Consider the following 13,712-nt stretch of genomic DNA (forward strand, 5'->3'; position numbering starts at 1 on the left):
TGTTTTGTTTCCAGAACCAAATTTGCTAAAGCATTTGTTCATTTCATTTTCCACACAAAAGATGTTAATAGTCCCATGTGATCGAAACATTTTTTTTCATGTCTTTATACATGAATTTTTTTTGCAGTACAATTCTTATTACACATATTTACCACAATTTTTCATATCTCTGTTTGTATATAAAGTAGGTTGACACCCAATTCATACATGTACTTTGGATAATGATGTCCATCACATTCCATCATCCTTGCTAATCCCTGCCTCCTCCCTTCCCCTCCCACCCCTCTTCCCTATCTATAATTTCGAAACTTTTTTTAATCCAAAAAATTTCATAGTCAGAGGTAGTTAGAATGGACTGGTATTTACTAATGGTAGAATAAGAAGTAAATATATAAATATGTGTGTGTGTGTGTGTGTGTGTATATACCGAGAATGATTGTAAAAAGTGCTAATAAATGCAACCTCACCTATACATGAGGCGAGGTTAAAATTTCCCAGATTGAAGTCCAAGGGGCTAAGTGAGCCTGAAAGAGACAGAAGTAACTGAAGGAATTCAACAATTGGTTCATGTACATGACCTTCAAATCCAAGTTCAAAGAATACTGATGGAGATGTAGTAAAACTGTTCATTGTTGTATCTTTCTTTGATTTTCTTTCTTTCTTTCCTTCCTTCCTTTTATCTCTTTCTTTCTCTCTCTCTCCCCCCCCCTCCTTCCTGTCTCTTCTCTCCTCTCTCTTCTCTCTCTCCTCCTTCTATGCTGCTTCACTGTAATACGTCTCATGGACTGTTATGCTGNAGCCAGGTTTGAAAATGGGGAAAGTTGTCTAGGAGGCCAGAAAACAACTATTGTTAATACTCTGGCATTCTAGATATTTTTCCTCCTTCTCTCTCTCTCTCTCCTTCTCTCTTTCTCTCTCTCCCTCCTTTCTGTGCATGCCTTCACTTGGTGAAATACGGTCCTCATTAGGACTTGGATTGCTGGCTGTTTTTCAGATGGGGAAAAGGCAGACATTTCTGCCAACATCTATCCAGACATAAACATCATCACTGGAGCCCTGAAACTGTACTTCAGAGACTTACCCATCCCTGTCATCACGTATGACACCTATTCCAAATTTATAGAAGCAGCAAGTGAGTATTGAGAACTAATTTTTTATTTGTACCAGACTTTCAGTACATTGCTTTCACCCTCAAGAAAATTAAAACTCAGAACTGTTGAAATTATTGCCTGAGCATTTTGCCAAGTGGGCACAACAGTACAGTTAATAGAAAACCAGGCATAGCTCACCAGCTGAGCTGGACCAGCACTAAGCCAAGTCTGTGGGGCAGAAGCCGGGTGCCAGGCAGTTCTGTCTCTCCCAGTCACTCCCTGTACACTGAGAGCCAGCACAGTCAGGCCCATTCTATTGTTGAAAACGTGAATAGTTTTGTAGTAAAAAAAAAAAAAAATCAAATGTTCTCCAAGGAGAGCCGTATTGATGAGCTCCTTGCATCCTCTAAGCAGAATCACATTGAGAATGGATCCAAGTTTTGCCCATTAATGCTCTTCGAAATTAATAGAAGGCCAAGAATAAACTATGCCAAGTATCACGCTACAACCTCTCACCCATCGGCACTCATCCTTCCTCAGCCACCGTGGCTCATTCCCTGCTTCCCACCAGACCCACTGCCCTCAGGAGAGACTGGAATAAAAGCAGAGGGAATATCAGGGAAGTAGCTATGTTTTCCCAGGAACAATTAATAATGAGAAAGGGGAGAAGCATGACAGAGAAGTTAATCCCACCTTGAGGAACATTTTTTGGTTCACCTTTTTTTTTTTTTTTTAAATCTTTAATGGTTGAAAAGTACAGGTTTGTGCTGCTAAATATTCTAATGAAATACCTGACAGGAAGAGACAAGGGCAGGTTGGGATTCACGCAAGCTGTACTTTCCAGATGAGTTATGGCCCTGCTCCCTGTTAAGACCGTTCCTTCCTGGATTCTGGTGGTCTTAGGCAGGGAAGGCTGGGTACCTTCCACCCCAGGAGGAATGGCAGGAAAGCTTTCTTTGACTGTCTGCCAATACTGTCGGATACCCGGACTCCAGAAGCATGTCCTCTTCCTGGCATGTGCCCAGTATCTACATCCTAACCTGGGCTGTACACCAAAGTAGACCCTGCCAACAATCTAGTGATACATGCCATTAATGCAGGCTGTGTTGGCTGGCCTACCTGCCAATGTACTTGCATTGAAAATGTATTTAGTGGGCTGGGATTGTGGCTCAGTGGTAGAGCGCTCGCCTCGCACATGCAAGACCCTGGGTTTGATCCTCAGCACCACATAAAAATAAACAAGTGAAATAAAGGTGTTGTGTCTAACTACAACTAAAATACAAAATATCAAAAAAAAGAAGGAAAATATATTTAGTGATTGAAGCCTGCCAGGGAGAGACTTACTAGACAATTTCAAGGGCACAACACCAGAAGTAATATAGCTTAGAGTCTGTGTTAGTGAGATCCCCAACAAATCTAGTGTTCAGAAGGGCAGTGTAGTCTGCACGTGTCCCGCCAGATTATAAGCATTCTCCTGGGCCATCTGCTCCTGGAGGACGAGGACAGAATCCACCATCTGACCACCCACATCATGAATGTTCAACAAGCCTGTGGTGCTCAGCCCAGACTTTCTGTAATGAGGCAGGACACAAACTGACTCATTTAAATGAAACAGTATCTGAAATTACATGACTTTGTTAGACTCTCCCCATTTCTGGATAAAACAAACAGAAAGACTTCTTGTTAGCTCTCTGAAAACGTTAATGGTACAATGTAGCTCTGCACTCATATGGGTTCTATATGATCTTCACAGAAATCTCCAATGCGGACGAAAGGCTGGAAGCAGTCCATGAAGTGCTGATGCTACTGCCTCCCGCCCACTATGAGACCCTGCGGTACCTAATGATCCACCTCAAAAAGTAAGCGGATGCCTCCTCTTACTGATCTGCCCCTGGGGCAGTTAGTGCCTCCCTGATGCACAGAATGAGCAGGTGCTTCTTGAAAGTGGACTGTGCTGCCTCCTGGGGCTAGCCCCACACGTGGCCGTGAGGGCCTTTTCTCTGGGTCAAGAGCTGCTTCACGTACTTTCCATGTGTCATTCCTGGGAGGTGGGTACTGCTGGGAGCACTCACTGTCAGGGGCCATGGATGAATTATGGGTTTGTTTGAGCCATCTCAAGGCAGGGGGGTTGTTGCTCTTCTGAGAACTCTCAGTGAAAACCCCCTGATTCAAGACCACTCAGTTTATGTGGACACCCTGCTCGTTGGCTCAGACAGTCCCAGGTTCAAACACAGCACCCAGAAGTAGAGGAGGTGGGCATACCCTGCTAAGCCCCAACCAGGTTGTTTTTGTCACCTCATCCAGTTTTCCTCAGGAAGTTCTTTACACTGGATCCCATTGGTTCCTACCCATTTAAATAAAGCGTGGGCTCCATTTTGTTGTCAGATCCAGTCTCCATCAGAGCTGGATCATCCAACCATGCCCCCACTTTTCACGTATTTCCATGTCTTGTCTTTATTTCTTAAATTTCTCATAACTTTAATATTTCTAATCTGACTCACCACCCTAGTTCAGGGAAACTGAGTAAACATCAGTACACATTGGATTCAACAATGGATTACACAGTGGAATACACATCAGATGTCTGAATCTTAGAGAAGTTAAGTGGCCAATCCACAGAGGTGAACCCAAGTTTGAAATCCAGGAAGAACGAACCAGAGCCCACACTCTGTCTTAACTACTTGTCTACCCTGCCTCCATAGCTGCATCTTGCTCCAATACAAGCCTCATACTTACTTCATCTCATCTTCCACCAACTGCTCACCCTAACCCCTGATGCCTGGAACCGGTCTTTCAGAGCACATTTCCAACATGATCTCTTGTTTTTGTTTTTCTGTGTCTCCAAGCAAAAAAAATTCCCCAAAACTTAGTGGTGGCTTGAAACAATAAAATTAATTGTCTCATAGTCTCTATGGGCCAGGGATCTGGATATGGTTGAGCTAGGTGCATCTGGTTCAAGGTTCTTAATGAGTTTGCATTTGAACTGCCCGTCAGGCTGCAATGTCATATGAAGGCTTGATGGGAGAAGCAGTCACTTCTAAGTCACTCAGAACATTGTTGGCAGGACTCGGTTCCTCAGAGGTTATTAGGCTGAAGGCTCACTTCCTCACTGGATGTTTGCTGGAGGTCACCCTCATTTCCTTACCATGTGGGTTTCTCCACAGGCAGCTCACAAAATGGCAACTGACTTCCTTCCAAGCAAGCAAGCAAGCAAGGGCACCCACGATGAAAGACGGTCTTTTTGTCTTTTTAGAAGTGACGTCCTATTGCCTTTGCTATATTGTGTTTGTTAGAAGCAAGTGACTAAGTCAAGCCCATACTTCCAGGAGGCAGGGACTGTTGGGGGCTATCTCAGACAGGATCTACCACACACTAAGCTATGTATGTGGAAGCCTGCAGGTGGAGATGTTTGGATGTTTCCAGGATATTATAGCCTTAAATCTTCCCCTTAAATCTCTCTTTCCTTCCTTGTACATTTATTATGAGATTAACAAGTTGATCTTTGAATATTGGAGGGATCAGTGTGCTTCTATGTGTCTCTCCCTGTTTGTTGAAGATATATGTCAGCTGCCCTTTCTTAGATACAATGGACCAAAAAGTGTCTACAGTGTCCAAATTACAGATCCACTCAGTAAGTGAAAAGAAGCAAGTTGAGAATATTGTATAAGTTTTTCTGCCTTATAAGAATTTTGCTCAGATCCAAGGTGATCAGAGACAGTAACATAAAGCTCAGAAGATTCCTATTTTGATGAGTTTACTGAATATAAGAGTGTAATGATTTTGGGATATGTAATAGACTATGAGTGTCACATCTGACTTTTAGCTGCAACTTGTTTCTTTCATTTCAATTAATATCATAATTAATTAAAATGATAATAACACTTTGTAAAGCAAAGTGTCTCTATCAGGAAGAATGCTGGCAGCTCCCAGCTGAACTGTAAATGTCAATAATTTCAGGGTTTTATTTTAATGGGTTTGCTAGACATTTTATTTGATCAGGTGTAGTGCTTAACCTCATAAGGCGATGTGAGTATTTTGAACCTCTAGCATGTCTTCATTCCTACCTTCTTCTTAGCTTTGCAGCATGAAAATGATCCAAACTGAGTTGACTTCCTAAAATAATACTAAGCGGCTATTCCTAATGATCTCTCATGGAGTAATCAGAAAGGGATGGCCTCCAGTACAAAACCTAAACACATTTTCATTATCATTTGCTCTGCTTTGAAGAACCTTCTTCTTTTTAGATCTATGATGAACAGTCTAAAGCCTAAATTCCTGAAAGCAAGAATCTGGGAGATAGTGATTCTATTGCATTAGGAAGGAAGGAAGCCAACTTTGGCGTTTGAATTTCATTCCTAAAGGCTCTGCTATTCTTATTTTCATGTCAAAATGATGATTTTCAATTCCAACGATAATTAGTGCTCCAGACCTCATTCTGTGGGAACTAGAAATAATGCCCAACCGCCTTCCAGTTTGGCCACCCCCCAGGGGTTCCACTGTCCCATGATAACGGCCTGGCTACATTCTACAAGCAAGCATTCTCCTGTGGCACCAGCCCTCCCAGCAGACAGGAACTGCACTTAGCTTCCCATTCTGCAGCTTACAGGCCAATAGGAAGCGACAAGGAAAAAGATGTCCATAGATGACCCATAAGCCAATTGGTAATCCTCTGCCCCTCCAAACCAATATTCCTTAAATGATAGTTTCATATTTATTTAGTGAGAAGGGCTGATTTTCCAATTTTTAAAATTGTGTCTATACTAGATTCATATGTCATTCACTTCCACTGGCCGAAGGCAACATTAACAATTTAAAATAAAAACAAATCGGAAAATTGCCTATTGAAAAAATGCCTTTCTGCCATTCTGATTCGCAATTTGCTTTTGCAATTTCCTGAGCCAGAGATAGTCTTGGGATTTAAGTATGTAATCAGTATGGAAATTCATCCGCATGTCTACATGACGTCTCTGTGTGTATTTGTTTTGCAGGGTTACTATGAATGAAAAAGACAATTTCATGAATGCAGAAAATCTGGGGATCGTGTTTGGGCCCACCCTGATGAGGCCCCCTGAGGACAGCACTCTCACCACCCTCCATGACATGCGGTACCAAAAGCTGATTGTGCAAATTTTAATAGAAAACGAAGATGTTTTGTTCTAATCCATCAGGGAGATGAGCTGAATGGCCCCAGCCCTATCCAAGCTGATAGTGCTAAAGAAATAAACATTTCTTACACTTGATTTGCTTTTCAAACAAGTGACAGAGTTTCCTGGACCGCAGTGGATCGCAGAGTCTAGTACTGTGTCTCATAGACACGCCCTCCTCCACATGAGAACAAGGGTGAGGGCGAGAAAAGCCCCTGGCCTTGGGTCTTTTGCCGTGCCTCGTATGTATGTCTGTTTTGCTGGAAGAGTGATTAATAAATCTTTCTTTAACTTATTAAAAAAATGTAACTTTTAAGCTTCAGTCTTATCAGTAATAAAAGGGAACTTAATTCATAAAGGTACTTGATACAGTTATACATTTTCCACTTACAAAAAAGAAGACAATTCTATATGTTAAATGTTAAATGAAACCTATATTGTAAAATGTATTTTTATTTTAGCTGCAAGAATGTTATTTTATTTTAGCAAACAGAACTCAATGCAGTGCATTGATTATTACCCTGTGTTCCTTGTCCCAAGTTCTTGCTGTGATACCCTGAAGAAGTTGACCACGAATGCAGTATTACCTTGACATACCTCTGTCCTTATCAATGCTTTTCAGTGAAATTTCACCTGCCACATGTGTCCCTGCTTTTGATAGTTTTTTCTCTTAAGCACTGGCATTCTGCTATCATGTAGTGTAGGTTTATAGCAATTATAGGATGGCCTGAAGCATCCCCAGATTTTCTTCCCATAAAAAAATTGTGAATTCCCAAAGTATGTTTTGAAATTGGTCATGGTCCTTTCATATTCTGTGTGTATATCCTCAAACATGCAGAATGCGGCTGTTTTACATAAAACAATTTGAGGACACAGGATGTTATCTGGGCCATGTAAAAAGTTAGCCCTTGGCCTCTTTCCTCTTTGGCCAAGCTTTTAGAACTCATACCTTAATGAAAAGTTGAAATTTTTTGTCACATTTCGGTATTGATGCAAAGTGAACCTGCAGAATAACTGTCAATTATTTGTATTTTTGTTTTATAAACAAAACTATTTTTAATGTAAGAATGAATAGGTTGATTTTTGCCAGCTATATCTTTCTCCTTGAGAAAAGTAGCCCTGTTTGGAAAAATTTCATATGATTTTATTTCTATAGTTCCATTCTATTGGCTATATGGATCTTTAGCATGAGCCTTTCCCACCAAGATTTCTATATTTTGTAACATAGGTGAAATATTTAAAACATCAAAAACTGTAAATCTAGATTTGTTTTTTTAAATCCAACTGCCATGTCTTTCCCACTGATTGTCTGAGGTGATTCATGTAATTATTCACAAGTCTCGTTTTGGAGTGGCCAGAAGAGAATCACTGTGTGTTATGTGGCGTGAAAGGAGGAGCAGAGTGTGTTGTCCTGGGGAGTCCTCAGGGCCCTGCAGATGGACAGATGGACTCTATTTGCACCTAGGGGTCAATATAGCTTGGCCTGGTCCCTGCTATTGGCGTTCCTCTCAACTGTACAGATTTGTTTGTTGTAGCTTATGTACTTCTTGATACTGTCAAAAAATTATCTGGAAATGGTTTTATTTTGTGAAGTGAACAATACTTTGTAATTTATGATAGTGTAAATGGAAGGACAAAGCATTACATGTATTAAATTCTTCTGTCTATCATTCTGGTATATTTTCAGGGAAGTGGTATCTGGGAGAGGCTGGGGGAAATTTTTCAAAACCTTGTTCTCATATATTTGGTGATAAATTTTTCTATCATTAACAACCCATGGGAGAACGCAGAAGTGGCTCATAGAGTCCCCACCTGGCTGACCCACTCCTCCCCAGCTTCCTTTTTCTTACCTGCCTCCAGGTTCAGATCCCAGTGCTTCACCTTCCCTTTCTAGAAGGCTTCATTGCATTTCTGCCCTGCAAAGAGAGGTAGAGTTTAGAGAGAACTGCCCTACATCATTGAGGAGAGAAGAACAAGAATTTTGAAATCAGAAAGGCCCTAGCTGGAATTCTTGATCTGTCTGTTACCAGCTGCAGATGACCTTGGAAATGAGTTTGCTCATCTGACAAATTGGGGATAACATTGTGATCCTCACATATTATCAGTAATAGTTATTCCTTATTATTATTTTAAGAGTCATGACTTAGAATGGGGAAGAATATAACATGGGGGCAGGGATGAAAGAAGCACGAAAAGAAAAGGATTCGTCCAAGGTTAAGTCCAAGTCTAAGTAATATTAAGGGATATTACAACATGCTCTATAAAATACAGTGAGGTTCACTCTATCCGGTGTGCTTCCAACACTCGATCCCTCTGCTTCTCTTTAGTATGAAGCCTGCTTACCCACACCTGCCTCCCTACCATCTTGACATGGCTCACCTTACTTGCTTTGAAATTCCTGCTATTATAATAACTTTGATAGTTAGACGGTAAAGGAGGCAGCACCGTTCCCAGTAACCCACTATGGAATGGTCCACCACTAAGTTTTGGGGGGCAGGGAGGGATGGAGGAGACCCATTATTCTCTCCTGTTAACACAAACTGATATTTCAGATTTCCTGGTCATGACAGGGGTGCTATAAAAGAGAGGATGGTCCATAACAAAGAATGAAATTATGGCATTTGCCAGTAAATGGATGGAAATGGAGACTATCAAGCTAATAAGCCAGTCCCAAAAATCAAAGACCAGACATTCTCTATGTGGATGATAACACACAATAAATAAGGTGTGGGAGGGAAGAATAGAAGTTCATTGGAGCCAGCCATGGTGGCTGAGACAGGAGGATCATGAGTTCAAAGCCAGCCTCAACAATGGCAAGGTACTAAGCAACTCAGTGAGACCCTTTCTCTAAATAAAATATAAAATAGGGCTGGGAATGTGGCTCAGTGGTCGAGTGCCCCTGAGTTTAATCCCCAATAAGAAGGAGGAGGAGGAGGAGGAGGAGAAGAAGAAGAAGAAGAAGTAGTAGTTGTTGTTGTTGAAGTTGTTCATTGGATTAGACAAAGGGGAATGAAGAGAAGTGGGATAGGAAAAGGAAAGATGGTAGAATGAACTGGACATAATTTTCTATGTTCATATATGAATACACAACCAGTGTAACTCCACATCATGTACAACCACAAGAATGAGATTTTAAATTACACTCCATGTATATACAATATGTCAAAATACACTCTACTGTCATGTATATCTAAAAAAACAAATAATTTTTTAAAAAAAATGGGGCTGGTAAAGGATTCAAGGAGAGAAGCCTAGAAGGACAAATGAAGGAGAAGAAGAGACAGGGTAAAGAGCATTGGAAAGAAACATTATGGAAGTGAAGTGCTGCTGGGCTGTCCTGACCCCACTGACAATCAAATCCCATGGCATATACATGCCCAACTTTCATCAAGCCCCTGTGTATAGTCTTTCATTTTTAAAATGCAGCATTTATTCATTTTCAACAAATATTTGTAAAACATTTATTAATGGGCCAGGAACTGAATACATAGGGTCAAGGAAAAGGCTTATCTTATGGGAAGAATTAAATAATAAGTTTGATCTGGCTAGAGAGAGGAAACTGGTCATGTTAAAGGTTTTGAACTCTAACATAAGGGGAATGGGAGCTACTAATGTTTTCTTTTTAAATGAACTTTTAGTTATGGAATGGGTTTATATTTAGTTCTTATGTAGCCCCTTAACAAACTTCCCCTTTTTATGGTTTGGATGTGAGGTGTCCCCCAGAAGCTCACATGTGAGACAATGCAAGAAGGTTCAAAGGAGAAATGATTGGGTTGTGAGAGTCTTAGCCCAATCAGTGAATTAATCCCCTGATAGGGATTAAGTGAGTGGTAACTGAAATGGTGGGGTGTGGTTGGAGGAGGTGGGAATTGGGGACATAGCTATTGGGTATATATTTGTATCTGGCAAATGGAGACCTCTTTCTCTGCCTTCTGATCACCATGTAAGCTGCTTCCCTCTGCCACACTCTTCTGCCATGGTGTTCTGCCTCACCTCAAGCCCCGAGGAATGGAGCCACCCTTCTATGGACTAAGACCTCCAAAACTGTGAGCCCTCAAATAAACTTTTCCTTCTTTAAAATTGGTCTGGTCAGATCTTTTAGTTACAGCAGCACAAAAGCTGAATAAAACACCCCTAACATTAAAATCTCACCCAGCCACAGTATATCTACCAAGACTAAGAAAACAGCTGGCACACTACCACTTGCTAAAGCCCAGACTTTATTCAAATTCCATGGGTGTTTCTGTTAATGTCTTAATTTCTGTTCCAGGACACAACCCAGGCCACGACATTGCACTTAGCATTCATGGGTGATATGGGACAGATGGTACAACCTGAGCTACACTGTTAAAAGATGACTTACTTGATGTGTAAGCAGGTAGGGAGTGGTGAGGGCAAATGCAGTGGGTCATGTGTTCATTGTTGTCATTGAAGACAGAGATGATGGTAGCCTGGATTGAGTAGCAACAAGATAGAGATAAATAGAAATGGCTTAGGAATAGAAGTTTGGTTATAGTTTGGACCAAGGAATTCATGATGAGCCATAAGTTGCTTAATATGGCAACTGTAGAATATTTACTGAAATGGAGATACACAGAAATTAGGGGCTACTGGGTAAAAGAAGTAGAAAGTTTTGGACATGATGAAATGGAGACGTGTGTGCAAGTTTCAAGCAGAGTGTTATGTGAGTAATTGAATCAACAGACCAGGGCTGGAAATATGAATTTGGAGTGACTCTGTAGAGATAATAATTGATAACCCAGGATTGAATAAAAATACCCAAGAATACAGAACAGAGAAGTACAGAGGAGGCCCCATCCAGAGTTTTCTGGAGTACCAACATTAAGGATGGAGGAAGATAAAGGAGAAAAGACAAATGATGTAACAAATAATGTAACAAAATATAGAGGATCTCACAAGTACAATTCTATTCCATCTTTAGGTTTGCTTCACGATGTCCTAATACACTTAATTGTTCTGCTTAGATTTATTTTGCTACATGAAAGCTATCATGTTAGAACCTGTGCTTTGGAGAGATTTACTTAGATACTTCTTAAATGCTAATAGTGCTTTGCTTTGATTGTTTGGTTCTCCCCTGCCTCCTCCCCACCCCCCAAAAAAATTCAGATGTTGAAACCTAATCCCCAGTGCAGTGTGGAACTCTTGGGAGGTGATGAAATAGGTCATGTGGGTGGGTCCATCATTAATTGGGTTGGTATTCTCATAAAAGAGGGCACCCTTATCCCTCTTACCACATTAAGACCCAGTAAGGAGATAATGGTCTACAAGCCAGAAGCATACCCTTACCAGACACCAATTCTTCCAGCACCTTGGTGTTGGACATTCTAGTCTCTAGAATTGTAAGCAATAAAATTGTATTGCATATAAGTCTCCCTATACATGATTTTTGTTATAGCAGCATAAGTGTACTAAGACAATCAGTGGTATTGTTGCCATTTCCTAAACTGAGTTCAAAAGATTTTTTTATCACACTCGAGGATCTTCCTACTACTGTTTGTGCATACTTCTAATACAGAGCATTACAAAGTACTACAATTATACATGCAACTGTCTCCCACTAAAACCCAAACTCCTTGAGATCAAGAACCATGTGCACTTGCATGGATACCAAATAGCACATCTCTACTCATCTTACGAATCCCAACTCAATGGCTTCCTCCCTTTTGAGGCTTTCCAGGACTTCTCCAGGCAGAGAACATAGGAGGTGCCAGCCATAAACATGTAAAAGCAATTTATGGATTGTTCAGAAAGCTATAGAGTTGGTTTAACCAGAGCATAAAGTGTGAGGGTACAGGAAGCAGAATGAGATAAAATAATCAGTACTAGGCGAGAGAATAAAGAACCCATGTACAAAGCAAAAGGATAGACTTCAAACAGACTTAAAAAGATCTATCACATGGCACCTGAAGGATAGACCAGAGGTTGTAAGGCTAGAGACACAAAGTTAATTAGGAAGCCGTTATAGGCAATGATAGCTTGACTTGGATCAAAGAAGGAGGAATGGAGAAGAGAACTGGATATGAAAGTGATTTTAGAGGTAATCGGGATTTACTGATTTACTGATAAAACCTATGAAATTTTTATGGGTCAGCAGGCTCACAACTTTTGGAATGGTCAAGGTGACCCCTCCCCACCTCATGAAAAATCCCAATGTAGCAAGGTCAATATATGCTAATATTTCATATAGATTCGACTTCTTAAGCATCAATTATTGACTTTTAATAATGGGACAGTCATTAACCTATAAGAATCAGTAGGCCTACCAAGAAAGTTTTACTGCACATAAAATAAAACTCTAATATAAAAGACTTAAGCAATGAGGACATTTATTATCTCAACAAGAAGTCTAAATGTAGTGGCCTGGAGTGGTGGTGCATGCCGATAATCCCAGCTACTCAGGAGGCTAAGGTAGGAGGATTGCAAGTGTAAGGCCAGCCCGGGCAACTTAGTGAGAACCTATCTCAAAATTTAAAAATGTTTAAGAAGAGCTGTGACAGAGAACTGGAGATGTAGCTCAGTGGTAGAACACTTGCTTAAGCATGTGCAAGGTCCTGGGTTCGATCTCCAGCACCACCCAAAAGAAAAAAAGATGGAAAGAGAGGCTGGGTATTGTAGGTCAGTGGTAGAGCACACAGTCTGGGTTCAATCCCCAGTACTATAAGAGAGGGAGGGGGAGAGGGAAAGCTACAGAGTTGGTCTAATCAGAGCATAAAGTGTGAGGGTACAGGAAGTAGAATGAGATTAAATAATCAGTATAGGTGAGAGAATAAGGAACCCATGTACAAAGCAAAAGGATAGACTTCGAACAGACTTAAAAAGATCTATCACATGGCACCTGAAGGGAGGGGGGAGAGGGAGAGAGGGAGGTGGAAAGAGAGAGGGGAGAGATCTCTCCACTTGCCAAATAGAAATATATACCCCAAAACCATGCCCCCAATGCCCCATTTCCTCCAGCCACACCCCACCTGCCTCAATTTACTGCTCAATTAAACCCATCAGGTGGTTAATTCACTGATGGGTTAAGGCTTTTCACAACCCAATCCTATCTCCTCTAAACTTTCTTGTATTGTCTCACACATAAGCTTTTGGGGAGACACCTCACATCCAAACCATAACATTCTGCCCCTGGCCCCCAAAAGCTTAGGACAGTCTCACAATGCAAAATACATTTTGTCCATTTCCAAGAGTCCCCGTAGTCTCAGCAATTCCATAATTGGTCAAAAGTTCAAGACCAAGGTCTGGAAGCTTGCACCAAGAGTTCTTGTAAAAATCAAAAGCAATTTACAAGTATCCAATATATAAAGATACAGAGTAAACATTTATTTTTTTAAAAAAAATAGGGGCATAGAAAGCAGGGATGTGACCAAAGCAAGACTGAAACCCAGCATAGCAAACAAGGCTTGTAGCTCCAACTCCAGCTTTGGGGGTACATGGCATGGTGATGGTCTGTCCAAAG

The 13,712-nt window shown here is 40.9% G+C and overlaps 1 protein-coding gene across 2 annotated transcripts in view; it reads left to right on the top strand.

Moving 5' to 3' along the window:
* The window catches only part of Chn2 (chimerin 2), a 301,879-nt gene extending 293,974 nt beyond the window's left edge, over window positions 1–7,905 (top strand). For both annotated transcript variants that reach the window (XM_048786398.1, XM_015490179.2), the window contains 3 exons: window positions 995–1,132; window positions 2,845–2,950; window positions 6,080–7,905. In XM_048786398.1, coding sequence (XP_048642355.1) covers window positions 995–1,132; window positions 2,845–2,950; window positions 6,080–6,251 — 416 coding nt within the window. In that variant the 3' untranslated portion in view covers window positions 6,252–7,905. The remainder of the gene's footprint in view (window positions 1–994; window positions 1,133–2,844; window positions 2,951–6,079) is intronic.
* Window positions 7,906–13,712: the final 5,807 nt, after the last annotated feature.

This window comes from Marmota marmota, unplaced genomic scaffold (genome assembly GCF_001458135.2).
Source record: "Marmota marmota marmota unplaced genomic scaffold, marMar, whole genome shotgun sequence".
Taxonomy (NCBI): domain Eukaryota; kingdom Metazoa; phylum Chordata; class Mammalia; order Rodentia; family Sciuridae; genus Marmota; species Marmota marmota.